At 43.5% G+C, this 20,652-nt stretch overlaps 1 protein-coding gene across 2 annotated transcripts in view; it reads right to left on the reverse strand.

The window, feature by feature from the left end:
• Window positions 1-914: 914 nt before the first annotated feature.
• Window positions 915-20,652, reverse strand: part of LOC141204967 (uncharacterized) — a 48,555-nt gene continuing 28,817 nt past the window's right edge. Inside the window, exons 2-7 of one of the 2 annotated variants that reach the window (XM_073664006.1) lie at window positions 9,214-9,362; window positions 8,905-9,084; window positions 8,698-8,821; window positions 8,517-8,614; window positions 8,230-8,320; window positions 915-4,672 (exon numbers count right to left, since the gene is read on the reverse strand). In XM_073664006.1, the coding sequence (XP_073520107.1) occupies window positions 3,054-4,672; window positions 8,230-8,320; window positions 8,517-8,614; window positions 8,698-8,821; window positions 8,905-9,084; window positions 9,214-9,291 (2,190 nt within the window). In that variant the 5' untranslated portion in view covers window positions 9,292-9,362 and the 3' untranslated portion in view covers window positions 915-3,053. The remainder of the gene's footprint in view (window positions 4,673-8,229; window positions 8,321-8,516; window positions 8,615-8,697; window positions 8,822-8,904; window positions 9,085-9,213; window positions 9,363-20,652) is intronic. The other variant, XM_073664007.1, reaches the window with a different exon arrangement.

Genomic DNA, 20,652 nt, shown 5'->3' on the forward strand with positions numbered 1-20,652 from the left:
AACTTTAAACATGGTTGGATATGTTTTTGTTCAGCAATGGTTGTTGAGTGCATTACTTATAGTTTTCTTTGACACAATTGAACCTGCTTTGCAGTCTAGCTAGATCAAATGCAGAAGTTCTTCTGATTTACTAAGGAGGTACATAACATTTATAGCAAATCTCTTGGAGTATTTCCAAGGGTGCATCATCTTTAATATAATTGTTTAGCCACAATTATTGCCTTATATGATCAGAGGCAGAATATACAGTAAGTTCCTTAAAAGTCACATAGCATAGGTGTGGTGCAGGAAGCCAGCGCCATTTTGAATATCTTCATATAATATTGATATCTTTAACAATTCCAGTTCTTTCTGTTGCTCTCCTCAGATAATTCTTGGCTCTTTGACAATTTTTTGGATAATTCTTTTCACTCCTCTGCCTGAAACCTGGTTGTGGCTGGTTTATGGTGAAATGATGTTCTTTCAAATACTGGATTATTGCCGCAACAGTACTGTACGGTACCGTACTTTAGTAGTTCAGAAATTCTTCTGTAACCAATGCCACCAATATGTTTTGCAACAATAAGGATGCAAAAGTCTTAAGACAGCTCACTGGTTTTACTCATCATTAGATATTTCTTGTATGGCATTCTGGTGAGAATTTCATGTCAATAGCACCTTTAGAAATATACTTACATAGAAATTTGGTGAAGTGTTCAATACTTATTTCACCCGCTTTATAACAATGTGAAATATTGACTGTACATTGAAGATTGCTTTTTGGATTAAAGATAGTAGCAACTTCATATATTTTTAATTCTAATATACTATATTTTTCAGACTATAATACACACCTAATCATAAGACGCATCCAAGGTGTGAAGACCCAGGGTCTTCCGTGAGCAGAACACTACTCAGACAACACAGGGTAATGATAAACAGTGTGGCAATAATTTATTGAACCACCAGCAATCACATATAGAACAGTCCCAGCAAATTCACGAGATAGTGCAAAGTACAGATTCTCACCCTTCCACTGGCCCGCCGGATATAGAGCCATGTGATATGTGGCCAGGTGACCTGATGTTCCACCTGGATTCTTCAAATAGTCTCTGAGAGTTCAGCAATGGAGCAGTTCTGTATTTTTACAGCCAGGGCTGTGGTCCCTTAGGCTGTCATCTTGTGATGTCACACAGAACAGACACAGAGACCCCCTTTTAATAGTCCACATTTGTCCTTTCAAGCCATCATTCATAGGTCAAGGGTCGTGATATTAATTCACAATGCTCAACTATCCACAGCTCATCCCCCATAGTGTTGGCTGGCAAACACCCTGCAATGGTATTTAACTTATCTAGCAAACATCCATTGTTCCAAGGCCCTGTATTGTAAAAGTGGCAGACAATACTTTGTAAGAGTTGATATGAGTTGAGAATAGCAGCCATTCATCAATTACCACCTCAAGTGATCAGTATTCAGGGTTATACAAACAATTGTCAGTGTTGAGCAACCAAAGAAGAACACAGGTTTAAAAGTCAACACAACAATAAGGGGGTATGGTTCCTGGCCATGAAATGTATGTCTGGCATAATTAAAAAGCTGTGTCATCATACAAGGTTTAAACAGCAGGAAGAAGGAAAACATTTTTTTCTACTAATTAAATATTTCTCGATGGTGTAAAGTGGAGGAGTGTGTAACGACTCAGCGCCACTGGAAATTCTGGCCACTTGAATATTGCAATTTATTGTTAGTGTTCAGCATCCCTTTTTGCAGCATTCTGCTGTTTTGATCCTTATATTTTAATGATAGTCTAATAAAATATGCTTTTATATTAATGGATCGCTTCTGTGCTCAGACTAATTATTATGGGAGGGTATTATTCCACAGGGCTCATGTCTCATTGTTTGAGCATTTAATCAGTTTACGTAGTTGGTATAGCAGGGGATCTCTTGTAAATCAACATCTAGCTGGCTTTAGTACAATATGCAATTAGTGCAATTAGCATAGTAACAAACATTGTTTCACCCTGAATCACTGTCCTTGAATAGCCAAAGAAACACACATACAGTCACAAGTCAACACAAACACAATAGTGTATTTCTCTTGGCTTAACAAATCTAGATGTCTGGCTGATTAAGATTAGAAGTTGTTTCATCAAAATCAGGAAGGACAAGGTCTCATTGTTCTCCTCTGTCACAGAAAGCTACCTCCAGTCTATAAGATGCACTCACTTATTATCAAGATTTTTTTCTTGCTAAAAGTGTGTCTTATAGTCGAAAAACAAAAAGTTTTAAAGTAATTTCCCTTTCTCATTTGATTATACAACTGTCTGTTATATGTTTTTGTACAATCTGTCAATAACATATATAGTTTCTCCACCGTCTGAGTTATTTTTGATGGTCAACAAAATGCGATTTTCCAGTAATTAATTTTTCACACTTAAGGTATAATAATGGATTCCCTCTGTGTGGGATTTTTGATCTTTAACAGGGTTGTCCAGTACTTGGACAACCCCTTCTCATTCCTCAAGTTTGGTCCTGTTAAAATAAAAACAATTATACAAACCTCCCATGCCTGTGCAGTTTCAGTCGTGTAAGCACTTCTGTTTCCGAGGCTCATGTGATGTTGCTACGTCATGTGAGCCCTGCAGCCAATCAGCACTGGCGTCATTGTCCCCACATTCGGACACATCGAACAAAAAGAGCAAGCAAGAAAGCAGCAGCAGCCCTGGCTTCCTGTTAATGTTCAATACGTCCGAAGGCGGGGACAGTGAAGCCGGTGCTGATTAATCGCAGGGATTGTGTGATGTAATAACTTCACTTGAGTCCTGGGAACACGAGTGCAGACACCCCTGGAACAGCACCGGCATGGAAGGTGAGTATGAGTGTTTTTCTTTTTACGAGGCCACACATGAGGAATGACAAGGGTTTGCCCTAATAGTGAACAACCCCTTTAAGAAAATACAATTTTCAGTTAAAACATTTCCATCATTCTGAACATGAAAAAGGCTTCTCCCCCGTGTGAATTCTCTAATGTTTATTTAGAAATGACTTCAGTGTAAAACATATCCCACATTAAGAACATGAAAAAAGCTTCTTCCCTGTGTGAATTCTTTGATGACTAATAAAAGAAGATTTCTTCACAAAACATTTCCCACATTCTGAACATGAGAATTGCTTCTCCCTTGTGTGGGTTCTCTGGTGCCTAAGAAGGTGTGAGCTCTGGTTAAAACATTTCCCACATTCTGAGCAGGAAAAAGGCTTCTCCCCTGTGTGGGTTCTCTGGTGGATATCAAGATACGCTTTCCGGTTAAAACATTTCCCACATTCTGAACAGGAAAAAGGCTTCTCTCCTGTGTGGGTTCTCTGGTGGCAAACAAAATGCCCTTTAATGTTAAAACATTTTCCACATTGTGAACAGGAAAAAGGCTTCTTCCCTGTGTGGGTTCTCTGGTGGTCAACAAAAGTGGATTTCTGGATAAAGCATTTCCCACAGTCTGAACAGAAATAAGGCTTTTCCCCTGTGTGAATTTTCTGGTGCCTAACGAAAGTTAATTTGTGTTTAAAACATTTCCCACATTCTGAACATGAAAAAGGCTTTGCCACTGTGTGAGTTCTCTGGTGCTTAACAAAAGCTGATTTATAGTTAAAACATTTCCTACATTTTGAACATGAAAAAGGTTTTTCCCCTGTGTGAGTTCTCTGGTGGTCAACCAAAGCTGATTTCTGGTTAAAACATTTCCCACATTCTGAACAGGAAAAAGGCTTCTCCCCTGTGTGAGTTCTCTGGTGCATAACCAAAGCTGATTTGTCTTTAAAACATTTCCCACATTCTGAACATGAAAAAGGCTTCTTCCCTGTGTGAGTTCTTTGGTGCCTAACCAAATTTGATTTCTGGTAAAAGCGGTTTCCACATTCTGAACATGAAAAAGGCTTTTCCCCTGTGTGAGTTCTTTGGTGGTCAACCAAAGCTGATTTCTGGTTAAAACATTTCCCACATTCTGAACAGGAAAAAGGCTTCTCCCCTGTGTGAGTTCTCTGATGCATAACCAAAGTTGATTTGTGTTTAAAACATTTCTCACATTCTGAACATGAAAAAGGCTTCTCCCCTGTATGAGTTCTTTGGTGCCTAACCAAACTTGATTTCTGGTAAAAGCGGTTGCCACATTGTGAACAGTAAAAAGGCTTCTCCCCTGTGTGAGTTCTCTGGTGGCAAACCAAATCTGATTTCTGGTTAAAACATTTCCCACATTCTGAACATGAAAAACGCTTCTCCTCTGTGTGAGTTCTTTGGTGCCTAACCAAATTTGATTTCTGGTAAAAGCGGTTTCCACATTCTGAACATGAAAAAGGCTTCTCCCTTTTCTTCGCTGTGTGAATATTTTGATGTTTAAGAAAATTTTTTTCAAGTGGAAAACAGTTTCCATATTCTGAACGTGAAAATGGCTTATTTGCTTTAGGAGCAATTAGTTTTTTTAAGCTTATTTTGTGACTTTGATTTTCCTTAGTATTCGGCAATGAATCAGAAGACAGGACATGTTTCAAAGGATCAGATGACAGATCTTTGCTGTGAAGGGATGATGGTATATCTGGAGTAATGGTATTCACTTCAATTGTATCCTGTGGGATCTCAAGCCCATCTAATTTAAAAACTGAAGAAGTCAGCTGTCCCTCTGATCTCCTGGTACAGACATCTGCCAAGAATAAAACCAATTATTATTTTAGAATAAAATATCCTCAAGTTTTATATTTTTTTAACATTTCTACTTACACTGTCCGTAGAAACGGCAAATTATGTAAAACTATTAAATTATTCACCAAGACAATGACAGTTCACAGTCTAATAGAAAACCTCATAGCATGAACCAGTAGAGCGTGGTGTCCAACTGTTTGCTCATTCTGCCTCCAAAATATAAAATAAAAAGCCACAAATGTTATGTAGGTGAAAATAATACCAATAAAAACGCCTACTCATTTCACAAAAAAAAAATCCCCACTCAGGTTCATGATCTGTCAATGGAAAAACAGAGGTTTATACATTATTAGTGGCTCAAAGGCTCTAGAAAAGCAACATGGCTTCAATAAACCAATCCAGCAATATCCACTCTCCCAAAGTCAAATCTCCCCTTCACTTCTGAGCCTTGCAGGGTGCTGAAGCCACATTTAGCATCCATGTATTCGGCATTACTATAGTGAGAAGAACCCATTTAATTTACGGTGTGTGTCTCCTGGAGCACAATCTGGGCACTATGTGTTGGGTAATGAAATGGCATATTAGCAATTTTCACGCTCCAACATTCACTGTGTGCTAATTTCTGGAAAGTGGGTGTGAAGTCAAAATAGTCACTACTCCTATAGATTAATTCACTGAGGGTTATAATCTCCAAAATGAAGTCACTTTATGGAGATTTCTACTGCTCTAGTTTTCTGCCATTTTGTTATTTTAGGGGCTTCTGCAAATGGTGTGTCCCATCTCCTCTGGTATCTGCTCCTGTCACCATGAGCCACCTTATTCATTCTGCAGGTGGTGCTGGTGATGGAGGGGACATCGGAACTAGGGTTGAGCGAGTATATTCTGTCCGAGTATGCTCGGGCCGAGCTCCGAGTAGTTACAGCTGCTCGGTGATATGGTTGAATCGCTCCCGCGTGCATGATTTGCAACTGTTTAACAGCTTTATTACATGTGAGGAATGTGTAAGAAATAGACATTCCTCACATGTAATAAAACTGTCAAACAGTCACAAATCATGCACACGGGAGCGATTCAACCATATCACCGAGCAGCTATAAATACTCGGAGCTCGGCCCGAGCATACTCGGCAAAAGGGTTAATTGAACATACTCGCTCAACACTAATCGGAACCAGAAGCTCTGGGCGGTGCAGGCTCTGTCCAGCCACTAAGATTAGGGTGCCTGGGGTCAGTAGTACCATCCAGTCTAGCAGTATAGGTGTGTGTGCTGTCCAGCTGGAGTAATCTGCTCCCTGCTTCAGCCAATTGGAGAGCACCACACCCTACTAAAGCTGGAAGCATATTTCCGGAAGCTGCCAGATCCAGCCTTGTTCTCCTCTGCGTCAGTCCTCTGTGCTCAGCTCTCGGCTTGTGTATCAGTTTCCTGTTGTGACCCCGGCCCGTTTACTGACTACTCTTGTGTCTTCTGATTTAGTATTTTCTCTGCCCTCCTGGTTCTGACCCAGCTAACAGACTATTCTTCTTTCCATCTCACACCACACAACAGCAGATAGCACCGTGGTCCAAGCCAAGGGGTCTCTCTGTAAGTCCAGATCCATGTAGAGGGGTTAAAGGATGATGGGCAAAACTGTGACTATAGACAATAACACATCTACTAAAATGATCAAACTCAACAGTCTTCTTAAGGAATAAAATGAGTAACTAGTGGTGAAATCTCTCTGGGATAATTAGAGTATGGGGCTCGGTGGCTCTTGGGATTCTAAACTATCGTAAGGAACAATATTTTCTGTCAGATGAGTTTCAAGAAGAAATATTAGACATTCAAAGAGAACTTTTTATAATAGTGCAGAGCTGAGGTGTCTTAAATATAGACCACGAGCATTCATAAGAGGTAATGGAGATCTTTTTTGAAAGACTACCAGGGAGTTACAGACTCACATAAGTAAGGCCGGCCGATCCCACCACAATGAAACGATCATACAGAATGAATGTGTAAAAAAGACATAGAATAAAAAAACATGTTACATCCCCAACAACAACGTATGTATGAGGGGAGAGCTCCAACATTAAACCAGAGTTGCACTCATTTATTTTGGACCATTGGAGCTACTAGGAGTCCTGACCAGAAGAGTACAGAAAGTATTAGCGCCCCCATTTCAGGAGAGATTGTGCAGTAATCTGACTTCCTTAGGATTAAAAACATAATGTAATTTATGACGTGGAGTGAATCCATGAAACCAGGGTTCGAGCCATGCCAACACAAATTGACACTTGTCCCTCACTGCACATTTAATGTTGTCGATCATAAAAGTGAAGTTTGGCCAGAAAGACTGGACCTGGTCTTGTAGGGACCATATGGGCACATTCAGCAGCACAGAAAGGAGAGAGGGTGGATTCATCCAATAAGATATCAGGGATCTAGGAAGCCAACAGCATCATTACCCTCCGCTTTCTCTTACAGACCCATCATAATATTTTTCTTCAAGTGATTTTCTAACTTGTCAACACATTTTATGTACACTGTCATTTGGCTTTGTAGTTTACAGATTTGGGAAAGTAAGAATCAGTATCTTCTAATCCCAGGGGGTAGGTGGATCCTCCAGGTTGTAAGTTCTATAGAAAAGGGCTTTCAATACCCAAAGTCATTTGAACAGTTTTTGGTGGAGGAGAATGTTGTGGTCTAGAGGCAAAATGGTGATTACACGATTGTGATACGGCCGGACTACACCACTGATAACTTCGGCACTCCATACATGAAAATATAAGAAATATTGTATCTAGACTAATGTCACTTTGAAAAATGGAGGTTTTTTGCGCATAATTTGGCCATACAGGCTTACAGCCCAAGAGTGGCATATCCAGTGGTAGCGTAGCGTAGTTTCCCATCATACGAAGGTGACCTTGTCGTGGTTGATGGGCACACATAAATTGGCCAAATTATGCGCAAAAAACCTTCATTTTTCAAAGTGACATTAGTCTAGATACAATATTTCTTATATTTTCATGTATGGAGTGCCGAAGTTCTTTTTGCAATTGAGATTACTCTTTTCTTCAGAGCACCCGAATAGACCAGTGAGCGACCCCTCTCTTTTTTCTATTAATCATTTTTGGGATCCCGCTCCTGGAGCATTGCAGCAGGTACGTGTTCACACTATTAGAAGTTTGACAGCCTTTTTTCTGACCATGTGTCCCTCCCATTCAGTCACAGGTGGTTTTAACTAGCTCTACCAGCCCATACATTGTAGGTTAAAAACCCAAGCAGAGACATATTGTCCATACAGGCTTACAGCCCAAGAGTGGCATATCCAGTGGTAGCGTAGCGTAGTTTCCCATCATACGAAGGTGACCTTGTCGTGGTTGATGGGCACACATAAATTGGCCAAATTATGCGCAAAAAACCTTCATTTTTCAAAGTGACATTAGTCTAGATACAATATTTCTTATATTTTCATGCATGGAGTGCCGAAGTTCTTTTTGCAATTTACACCACTGATAAAGCAGCCACAGCCGGTGTCTGAGAAGAATCTGTGACTTCTCTGCATTTAGTGATTACTACTCACCTGGGTAGTCATATGTAGGATTCTCCTCTTTACACCGCTCATCACCCCTCACATATGTCTCTGTAGTATTAGTATGGGTCAGATCTTCACCCTGAAATAAATATTGTAAAAGTCACAGACAGATGAGAAGTCCCATCTATGATCAGCTCTAATCCTGCCATCTCCACCGTTCTCATTACACAAGTAAAAAACATATAATACTGGTGGATAAAACAAGACTGAACACAAGACCTTCACAGCCGTCTACACATCTTGGGGAGATCTCAAGACATCTTCTCTCCATCTACCTGATGATCCTCAGAAAAGTTGGGATTTTCTTGTTTACAGTCCTGTGGAAGAAGAGGATGGGGACATCTCTCTGGTGTTGTCCTCTTACTGGATAGATCTGGAGGAAACACATACAGGGACTGAATTCATTCTTTACATACAGATAATTATAGGCCGTGTGTATTTAGTCCTGTCTATTACCTGGTGATGTGAGGGGCTGGGGAACCTCCATCATGAAGTCCTTGTACAGATCTTTGTGTCTTTCTAAATACTCCCACTCCTCCATGGAGAAATAGACGGAAACATCCTGACACCTTATAGGAACCTGACACATACAATGATACAGTCATCGTCCCTATCCCTTCATAATGTTACCCTATAATGTCCCAGCATTCCCAGCAGTGTCACCTCTCCAGTCAGCAGCTCAATCATCTTGTAGGTGAGTTCTAGGATCTTCTGGTCATTGATGTCCTCATGTATCAGGGGGTGAAATGGAGGTCCTGTGATTGGGCTCAGGGGTCTTCCCCATCCCTCAGACACAGGGTCCTGACAGCGCTCACTAGAGGTCTTCTTCACTACTGTGTAATCCTGGTTATGGAGAGACACATTAATAAATCTCACTACAGACATTTCCAGAGTCCTCACCTCTCCAGTTCTGTCCATCTGTTATTCCCATACATAAGAATGATGTAATGTGACGTCATCAGAATATCTCACCTCTCCAGTAAGCCGGAAGAGGATCTCTAGGGTGAGGTGTAATATTTTATCAGCCATCTTTTCTGTGTCCATATCCATCTTTAATGGGTAAATCAGGAAAATTCTCTTATATAGAAGATCTTCACTGAGGGATCTGATATTGTAGAGACCTGAATGAGAAGAAGATGAGCTAATGTAACATCATAAAAATCCCATGTAATAATAAAATTACTGGAAATAAGAGAAAAACATGAGTAGATTTATTATTTTACAGTATTTAATTTTTTCTTTACATCTAATAATAAAACCTATATATGTTAGGCCACAGACAACAAGCAGTTTTTTCCTCGGAGCCTTCAGCTGAATACGTTTCTCAAAGACTCAACTTCCATAATGCTATTTCTCGTTTCATTTACCGATACTGGAATCAACATGAACAATACTGCAGGAGATATTCATTACACGTGTCATGAGAAATAACTACTAATGATGAATCTACTACAGCTCTAGAAACATATTTGGCCAGAGTTTGCCACTGACTACATCTCCACCGGCCGTCTATATGAATGTTTCCCGTCTTCCCCGGACTGTCATCTTCTATCATGTTAGATCTCATGTCTGATTCACACACAGAAGTTTGAGGCTTTTATAAAAGCTTTTTTATTTGCACAAATATCGCGGACAGAAATTATTTGATACCAAAGTCTCCATGTACAGTGTTTTATGGGGTTTATTTCTGGCCTTAGGCTTTCCTATATTACAAGAAAAACACCAGAAAAAAGCAGAAATTAAAATGTTTCAAAAGAAAATTGGCACCAACAAATCTTGTAATAAAAAAACATGAAAAAGCATTAGATACATCTTATTTTTTTAAATGTTAAAAAAAAAAAAAAAACTGTTTTGGGCATCAGAACATAGATGTACACCTCAGGCACGGCACAGGTACGGTTGCAACAAAAAAAACTGGCAGCTTAACCACTTGTTGCTGTCAAAAGCAAATCTCAGAATGTTTGACAGAGTTTGGCCCAATACCCCTCCTTCCCCAAGTACTCGATAGCATGGGGATGCCCAGTTACTACGATACTTAAATGCCTAATAATGGTGTCTGGGCCAGCAATATACGAAAATCTATTAGGCCGGGCCAGAGACAGCGTCCAATAAGTTACATTTTAATGTCCCCATTAGACAAAAGTGGCATGAAAGCACTGATTTCGGGGGGTTTGGTAGACTATATAATGTGTTTGGGGGCTTGCCGACAGATGATGTCAGGCAAAGAAGAATCTGGCATCCTAAATTTCAGAAGCTAATCCGTTTGTTCTTCCTGTAGATAATTCTCCGCTAGAGGAGTCTGGAGGTGACTCTCTCATACAGACCACAGGAAAGCTGGAACATTTGTGTGTATGGGGGAGTTGGGAGAGATAGCCGTCTGCCAAATGACCGATCAGACAACACTTATCTCATGTGTATGGGGCCATTAGCATTACACTGATAGGCAGTGATAATACACGGCAGTACAGTCGTAAAGTGCATCAACAGCACCAGCAGCACTACCATCAACAACAGTCGCCATAACAGTAGACAACAGCAGCAGCAGATGATTTACTCACAGAGGCGGTTCGTGGCACGTCAACGGCTTTGACTCCAATGTCAGCTGATGATTTCTCTGTCCCGAAGGCGGTGAGGAGAGCCTTGCAGCAAATTTCATCGGGTGGTGACATAGATGCCTTTTTAACCGTTTTTGAAAGGGTCGCCTATAGTTAGAAATTCCTGCCAGAGCAGTAAGTGGAAGTCCTGGCGTCAAACTTAGCGGGGGAGTCACAAAAGGCCTACTATGATTTAACCTTACAGGATGCCAAAGAATATGAAAAATTGAAAATGGAAATTTTGGCGCACTTGTGAGTGGCAATGTCTGTCAGGGCACGACTGGTTCACCGCTAGGCATATCACTATGAAAAACCCCCTTGCTCCCAAATGTTTGATCTACCTCACCCAAAAGTGGTTACAGCCAGAGTCCGCTACACCAGCACAGATGGTGGAGCGAGTTGTAATGGACCGGTTCGTGCACTCCCTTCTGAGCCCGATGCAGACGTGGGTTGCCCAGGGAGATCCCTGGAACAACTTGGTGGGACTGGTCGAAAGATATCGGGGGGGGTCGATGGGTCCGTGGGAAGGCAACCCATTCCATACTGGAGAGTGGATGTATAAAAGGGGATGGGGCGTCCAAAGTCCAAGGGAGCGGTGGAGGTCATGCAAAAGGTATCAGGGATGTAATTTGCTGGAGAGGTCACGGCCCAGGTCATATAGCTGCCCAGTGTCCCCTGACCACCGAGCAAATGGACTGTAGCATGGGATGCCGGTGTTCATTCTAAGCATATCCAGCTTGCAGTGTGGACTGTTCTCCAGGCAAGGGGCCCCAAACTTGTCCTGTAAAACTGAATGGCCTGCAAATGACTGGACTACTAGACTCAGGGAGTTTGGTGACCCTCGTGAGGGCCACACTCCTTCTCCAGTTGATTGCCAGGAAGAAGGTGGGCATCTGCTGCATCCACGGGAATGCTAAAGACTATCTGGTGGCCAGAGTGGTCATTGAGATGGCCAGAGGTACTGAATCCCATGAGGTCGGCGTGGTCCAGGATTTATTGCACCCAATTATCGTTCGGGACTTTGTGTTGTTTTAGGACTTGTGAGGGAGGGGCGGTGACCTCGATTATTTGGGTAAGAAATGGGTTGGCCCTAAAAAAGTCTCACCAACCCCAGAGTCTGACGAGTTTCCCTTCTGTGTAAAGGGCCAGAGAAAATTTGGGGTTCACCCAATATAGGAACCTAACTCTAAAAGAAGCATTCAATAAGGTAACCATTATAAATGGCATATCACAGGAGTCGGGGGCTGACACCAGGTGTCCCTATTTCATGTTGAGTGGGGACTTATTGTACCGGGTTACTAAGGTGAGGAAGGAGATAGACTAGCAATTGTTGGTACCAGGACCCTATAGACAAAGGGTGTTGGACAGGGCCCATTCACATGTCTTGAGTGGCCATCTGGGGGTGGACAAAACTCAAGAACGGGTCATGCAAAGGTTCTATTGGCCCAGATGTCACCGTGAAATCCTAAGAAATTGCAAGTCCTGTCCCACCTACCTGTTAAACGTTACCACCTCTCCCTTCCAAAATCCTTTTGTGCCACTATCCATCTAGGCAGTGCAACAGAGAAACCACATTGAAATTCTATGTTGGCTGGACAGACCACAAGGTGACACTAAGAGTGTCACCGTGGCAGAAACAATTTCACCAGAAACAACAGTGCCGAGAACTGCTTCAGCGGAACCAGGACCTGTTTTCAGAGTTGCCAAGATGTACGCAGGTTGGTGAACATGGAATCCTGACGGGATCACATGTGCAGGTGAACCAAAAGCCGTATAGAATCCCCAAATCCCGCTGCAAGGTGATTTTAAAGATAGGGGGCTAAATTTGACGCATATCCAATATTGCGCAACTATAAACTCATAGAGAAGCTAGGACCAGCCAGATACATCACCTCCCTGGACATAATGAAAGGTTACTGGAAAATTCTCTTCTCTCAAAGTGCCAAGTAGAAGACAGCCTCTTACAGTGACCGGACGGTTGCTTCCAGTATAGCAGAAGCCCATTCAGACTGCAAACAGACCCAGCTACCTTCCAGAGGGCCATAGACCTGCCCTTAGCCCCTCACAAAAAGTATGCCGCAGCATACTTCGACGGTATTGTGATATTTAGCCCGGATTGGGAAAGTCATCTGCAGGAGGTCCAGGCCGTGCTGGATGCAATGAAGAAAGGGTGGTTTGTCATAAACCAAAGAAGTGTGCCATCGGGTAAAAGGAGGCAAAATACCTGGGCTATATTGTCGGAAGAAGCAAAGTAAAGCTGCAAGTGAATAAGCCGGAGGCAGTCCAAAATTGGCGGAAACCAGTCTCCAAGGAACAGGTGTTCGGACATTTCTGTGAATGGTGGAATACTATCAGTGGTTTATCCCGAATTTTGCCATGATAGCCGTACCCCTGACCGACCTTCTTAAGGGGACAAGTCGTCAATGGCCAAATTGTCTCCTGAAGCAGTCATGGCATTCTCTGAGTTGAAGCTCAGGGATACAGGTCTTCATCTTTCATGTGAAACAGGCCTGGAAATCTGCATAGTAACGCAGATGCCCTGTTTAAACTTCCCTGTTTGATAACTGAAGGTGCGAAAACCTACAGCTTTGGGCAGAGGGGGGTAAATGTGACAAAGTCACTGGCAAAGTACAGGAGGGGAGATATGTAGCACTGAGATTGTTAGCTTCAGTAATAAAAAAATAGGAAAAATGTTCCAGCACACGAAGTGATAAGGGGTTAGTCAGCAATCTTTAGTGCTAGGGTGATTAAACACCTATAGAGAGGGAGGAGGTCAAAGGATAAATTCCCAGCCTTTTAGAGCATTTGGTGTCGGATGGACCTGGAGGTGAAAGCTCTGAGCTGCTTTGTCATGTGAAGGAAAGCTAAACATTGGGTTTGTTTCTGAAGCGGGTTGTTACCCGTAGCAACAGGTAACCCGTTGTTACCGGTTGTGTTTTGTTTTCCTGTTAGGCCGGGAAGGCCGTGTTTGTTTTTGCTAACATTACCGTGGTTTATGCAGCACTCTTAATAAACCCAGTAGAAGATTTAAAGAGACTGTGTTCCTGTATCTATCTCTATATGTGTTAGCGCCATGCCGGATCCCCGCTCTAAAAGGCAGGGATTCCGGCGTGTCAGGTCACTCACCCGCTCCGCAGCTGGCACTTCCCTCCCCCATGCTCTGCCTTTTTCCAGCAGAGCTTCTGGTCGAGTCCTTAGGGCAAGCGCGCGCACTTGCCATTACGTCCCCAGCCAATGGCTGTGGGACATTACATACAGTTGTGCTCAAAAGTTTACATACCCCGGCAGAATTTTTCCTTTCTTGGCCTTGTTTCAGAGAATATGAACGATAACAAAAAAACTTTTTTTCCACGCATGGTTATTGGTTGGGTGAAGGCATTTATTCTCAAACTACTGTGTTTTCTCTTTTTAAATATTAATGACAACCCAAAACATCCAAATAACCCTGATCAAAAGTTCACATACCCCAGTTCTAAATACTGTGTATTGCCCCCTCTAACATCAATGACAGCTTGAAGTCTTTTGTGGTAATTGAGGATGAGGTTCTTTATTTTCTCTGATGGTAAAGCTGCCCATTCTTCTTGGCAAAAAGCCTCCAGTTCCTGTAAATTCCTGGGCGGTCTAGCATGAACTGCGAGTTTGAGATCTCCCCAGAGTGGCTCAATGATATTGAGGTCAGAAGACTGAGATGGCCAATCCAGAACCTTCACTTTGCTCTGCTGTAGCCAATGAGAGGTCGACTTGGCCTTGAGTTTTGGATTGTTGTCATGTTGGAACGTCCAAGTATGTCCCATGCGCAGCTTCCGGGCTGATGAGTGCAAATTTGCCTCCAGTATTTGCTGATAACATGCTGCATTCATCTTTCCTTCAACTTTTACCAAGTTTCCTGTGCCTTTGTAGCTCACACATCCCCAAAACATCAGCGATCCACCTCCGTGCTTTACAGTAAGAATGGAGTTGCTTTCATCATAGGTCTTGTTGACCTCTCTCCAAATGTAACATTTATGGTTGTGGCCAAAAAGTTCAATGTTGGTCTCGTCACTCCAAATTACCTTGTTCCAGAAGTTTGGAGGCTTGTCTCTGTGCTGTTTGGCGTATTGTAGGCAAGATACTTTGTGGCTTTCTTCTGGCAACTCAACCATGCAGCCCGTTTTTCTTCAAGTGCCTCCTTATTGTGCATCTTGAAACATCCATACCACTAGTTTTCAGAAAATCCTGAATTTCAGCTGATGTTACTTGTGAGTTTTTCTTTGCATCCCAGACAATTTTCCTGGCAGTTGTGGCCGAAATTCTTGTTGGTCTACCTGACCGTGGTTTGGTTTTTACAGAGCCCCTGATTTTCCATTTGTTAATCACAGTTTGAACGCTGCTGACTGGCATTATTAATTCCTTGGATATCTTTTTGTATCCCTTTCCTGTGTTATACAGTTCAACTACCTTTTCCCTTAGATCCATTGAAAATTGTTTTGCTTTCCCCATGACTCACAATCCAGAAACATTAGTGGATGGATGAAGGATGCAAGAGTCTGTCTAGATCCCAGAAACGCACTCAGCTTTTATGCAGACACTCTGATTACAAGAAAACAGGTCACAGGTGAGGATGTTACCTTTAGTAGCCATTCAAACCCATTTGTGTCAAATTCTGAGCATGTTATCAGGCCAAAATCACCAGGGTATGTGAACTTTTGATCAGGGTCATTTGGATGTTTTTGGTTGTCATTAAGATTTAAAAAGAGACAACACAGTAGTTTGACAATAAATGGCTTCACTCAATCAATAACCATGAGTGGAGAAAACGTTTTTTTGTTATCATTCATATTCTCTGAAACAAGGCCAAGAAGGCAAAAATTCTGCCGGAGTATGTAAACTTTTGAGTTCAACTGTATACCGTATATTGCTTCCTCCCTGCTGGGGAGGTGCCTGAGCAACCTTCCTGTTCTACAGTCTATGTTGTAAAGGTTGTGTACTACTTTATGCTACCAAGCCTGCTGCACTCCGGTGCAAACCAAGCCTGCTGCACTTTAGTGAAACCTTGCCACACTCCGGTGCTACCCACCCTGATGCTCTCCGATGCTATTCTGTGTGCCACTCTTGTGCACCATCCTACCTGACCACCTGGGCCACCTCCCTCGGGTCGCGGAGTCATAGAGCCGCCGTGCATCCAGGGTCAGATTGGGTCAAAGCCCCTCCAGGCACTCCTCGGTCCGTGGCACAGTGGTTCCACAAACCACGTTCGTGACAGTTTGCTCAGGCCATGCACTCCGCTGGACCCTGGATCCCGTCCGATCAGACCATGTACCAAGAGCTCTGCCAACAGAAAGGCGTGCAGAAGAAGTTGTCAATGCAGTTACAGTCCCTGACTACCAAGTTGGAGGCCATAAACATCTCTCCAGAGTCCCCCCATTTTTAAGGAGCCATATCTTCTTTGGAACCTTCTCAGTCTGTTTGCTTAGCTCGAGGTTCAGGCCCCCAACTCGCCCCCGACTCGCCGCTCCACCACGCTTTGATAACAATCCGAAGCTCTGCCGAGAGTTCATCAATCAGTGCTGGCTACATTTTAAACTTCTTCCTCACCTCTTCCCTTCGGACCGAACAAAGGTAGCATTCATTATGTCGCACCTTGGAGGCAAGGCCCTGACGTGGTTGAACTCATTATGGGAGAGAGAGGACCCGATCATCTCCAATTTTCCGGCATTCTTGGAGTCTTTTCACTAAACATTCGATGAACCCAGGCAGACCACCTCTTCAGCTTCCGCTCTTCTCCGTTTACGTCAGTCCAATTCATCTGTGGGACAATATGCGGTACGCTTCCGCACTCTGGCATCTGAACTCGACTGGAAAAACAAAGCTTCGATGGCGACGTTCTGGGAGGGGCTTTCTGGAAATATTAAGGATGAGCTAGTCGGTTGAGACCTACCAACTACCATCGAGGACCTCTGAGAGCGTACCTAAGAGGTGGCACATGAGAGAGGATCATGCTGCCTGGCTCCAACCTTCCAAGGGCCGCTTGTTCCTCCGTCATCCCCTGTCGAGGCCTCACCTGAACCCATGCAGGTCGACCGCTTTGCACTCGCCAGTGACAGAGGGATCGCCGCGCTAAAGGCCAGTGCCTGCATTTGGAGAAATGGGCCACTTCATTCGCACCTGTCCTGTGAGGCAGGAAAACACCAGCGTCTACGGTTGGTAGGAGAAGCCTCCCGAGACAGAAAAGACACCTCTCTACCCCTGACCCTTACTGTGGCTGTGTCAACCAGTGAATCTCAGTTTATGGAGACTGCGTATTTGAATCCCGGGGCAGCAGAAAATGTTATCCTCCTGGCTGTAGTGGATCGCATCCAAATCCCAGTTCATCTGCTCCAAAACCATCTGGCAATAACATCTGTCAATGGGAGAACTCTTCGGGAGACGGTTCGTCTGGCTACTGAGCCACTTGAAGTTCATATCGGGGTGCTTCATACTGAGAAGATAGTCTTCTATGTTCTTTCCCACATGTCTCACGCCTTTCTCTTAGGCTTACCATGGCTATGACAACATGAACCTGTGTTGGACTGGAGGACTGGAGAGGTGCTCCACTGGGGACATTCCTGCCATGAGAAGTGTCTGAACAATGTACGTCCAGCTAGGGCGCTGTCTTCTCCAGCTTTGCGGCCTGGTCTGCCGTCCAACTATTGGGCCTTTCCTGATGTATTCGACAAGTAGGAAGCAGAGACTTTGCCGCCTCACAGGTCGTATGACTGCCCTATTGACTTGATTCCCGGATCTACACCCCCAAGAGGCCAAATTTATCCACTGTTTCCAGCTGAGACTCAAGCTACGTCAGAATACATTCAGGAGAATCTGGCCAGGGTTCGGAAGTCCTCTTCTCCTGCTGGGGCCGGATTTTTCTTTGTTAAAAAGAAAGATGGACCGCTCCGACCCTGTATAGACTATCGGGGCCTCAACCAAATCACGGTGAAAAATAAATACCCTATCCCACTAATCCCTGAGTTGTTTGACCAATTAAGGGGTACCAGGTTCTTCACCAAATTAGATTTAAGAGGCACCTACAATCTAATCCGCATTCGCCGGGGAGATGAGTGGAAGACAGCCTTCCGCCCTCTTAAAGGGTCAGCGTGTGCACTTGCTATTATGTTCCCAGCCAATGGCTGTGGGACATTACATATACACTACCGTTCAAAAGTTTGGGGTCATTTAGAAATGTCATTATTTTTGAAAGAAAAGCACATTTTTTTTCAATGAAGCTAACATTAAATGAATCAGAAATTCACTCTATACATTGTTAATGTGGTAAATGACTATTCTAGCTGCAAATGTCTTGTTTTTATTGCAATATCTACATAGGTGTATAGAGGCCCATTTCCAACAACCACCACTCCATTATTTTAATGGTACATTGTGTTTGCTAACTGTGTAAGAAGGCTAATGGATGTTTAGAAAACCCTTCACAAGTATGTTAGCCAAGCTAAAAACGGTTTGGTTGATTTGAGAAGCTATAAAATTGACCTTCCTTTGAGCTAGTTGAGAATCTGGAGCATTACATTTGTTTGTTCTATGAAACTCTCAAAATGGCCAGAAAAAGAGAACTTTCATGTGAAACTCGACAGTCTATTCTCGTTCTTAGAAATGGAGGCTATTCCATGCTTGAAAGTGCCAAGAAACTGAAGATTTCCTACAAAGGTGTGCACTACCCCCTTCAGAGGAGAGCATAAACAGGCTCTAACCAGAGTAGAAAGAGAAGTGGGAGGCCCCGCTGCACAATTGAGCAACAATACAAGTACATTAGAGTCTCTAGTTTGAGAAATCGACGCCTCACAGCTCCTCAACTGGCAGCTTCATTAAATAGTACACGCAAAACGCCAGTGTCAACGTCTACAGTGAAGAGGTGACTCCAGGATGCTGGCCTTCAGGGCAAAGTGGCAAAGAAAAAGCCATATCTGAGAGTGGCTAATAAAAAGAAAATATTAATATGGGCAAAAGAACACAGACATTGGACAGAGGAAGATTGGAAAAAAGTTTTATGGACAGACGAATCAAAAGTTTGAGGTGTTTGGATCACACAGAAGAACATTTGTGAGACGCAGAACAACTGAAAAGATGCTGGAAGAGTGCCTGATGCCATCTGTCAAGCATGTTGGAGGTAATGTGATGGTCTGGGGTTGCTTTGGTGCTGGTAAAGTGGCAGATTTGTACAAGGTAAATCAGATTTTGAAAAAGGAAGGCTATCACTCCATTTTGCAACGCCATGCCATACCCTGTGGCAGCACTTGATTGGAGCCAATTTCATCCTACAACAGGACAATGACCCAAAGCACACCTCCAAATTATACATGAACTATTTAGGGAAGAAGCCGGCAGCGGGTATTCTATCTGTAATGGAGTGGCCAGCGCAGTCACCAGATCTCATCCCCATTGAGGGGTTGTGGGAGCAGCTTGACCGTATGGTACGCAAAAAGTGCCCATCAAGCCAATCCAACTTGTGGGAGGGGCTTCAGGAAGCATGGGGGGAAATTTCTCAAGATTACCTCAGCAAATTAACAGCTAGAATGACAAAGGTCTGCAATGCTGGAATTGCTGCAAAGGGAGGATTCTGTGACAAAAGCAAAGTTTGAAGGAGAAAATTGTTCTTTCTTATAAAAATCATTATTTCTAACCTTGTCAATGTCCGGACGATATTTTCTAATCATTTTGCAACTCATTTGATAAATAAAAGTATGAGTTTTCATGGAAAACACAAAATTGTCTTTGTGACCCTAAACTAATGTATACTGCTTCCTCCCTGCTGGGGAGGTGCCTGAGCAACCTTCCTGTTCTACAGTCTATATTGCAAAGGTTGCATAGCACTCCATGCAAACCAAGCCTGATGCACTCCGGTGCAAACCAAACCTGCTGCGCTCCGGTGCAAACCAAGCCTGCTGCACTCCGGTGCAAACCAAGCCTGCTGCACTCCGGTGAAATCCAAGCTTGATGCACTCCGGTGAAATCCAAGCCTGATGCACTCCGGTGAAATCCAAGCCTGATGCACTCCGGTGAAATCCAAGCCTGATGCACTCCGGTGCAATCCAAGCCTGCTGCACTCAGGTGCAATCCAGCCTGATGCTCTCCGGTGCTATCCTGTTGTTATGATCTGCAACATGAACTAAGGAAAGATAGGGGAAAGCTGTCCCTACAGTAAGACTAAGCTGAATCCCTACGAAGTAGCGGGCTGCCTGTTCCTAGCTAACAGACCCGCCTCAGTCCTCGGCTAGTCTGAACGGAGACCTATAGCATAAAGGGAGGGGTCCCTAAAAAAACTAAGGACTGGAACAAATGGGACACCTCCTAAACAGAGAAGTTGTTGCAAAACACAAAAAGACAAACTGACAAAAAGGTACTAGAGGTCCCAGAAGGACCAAGCGAACTGACAGAGAAAGGCACCGAAGCACCTGGCTAGAGAAACAGTCAAACACTGAAGTCCAGCACAGCCAAAAGGGCGGAGCTGGAATATAAAGGCAGATGATCACGTGTCCACAAAAAACAAGATGGAAAAAACAAACAGGAGGGTTCTAACACCTGTGTGCTGCTAATGGGCACCATCCTACCTGTCCTACTGGGTCCTGGGTGCAGCTGCTGGGCGGCCATTGGCCTGTTCTGGAGTATCACCTAGGCCTCCGCCCTCGTCTATTCTCGGATCGCGGAGTCGTAAAGCTGCCGTGCGTCCAGGGTCAGATTGGCGAGGCCCCTAGTTACACCACTCCAAGCACTCCTCGGTCCGTGGCACAGTGGCTCCACAAACCACGTTCGTAACAATATGCAGCCAAGTGAACTGATCTACTACTAT

Source organism: Phyllobates terribilis, unplaced genomic scaffold (assembly GCF_046119375.1).
Source record: "Phyllobates terribilis strain yellow unplaced genomic scaffold, ASM4611937v1 Scaffold_136__1_contigs__length_4911898, whole genome shotgun sequence".
NCBI classification, from domain to species: domain Eukaryota; kingdom Metazoa; phylum Chordata; class Amphibia; order Anura; family Dendrobatidae; genus Phyllobates; species Phyllobates terribilis.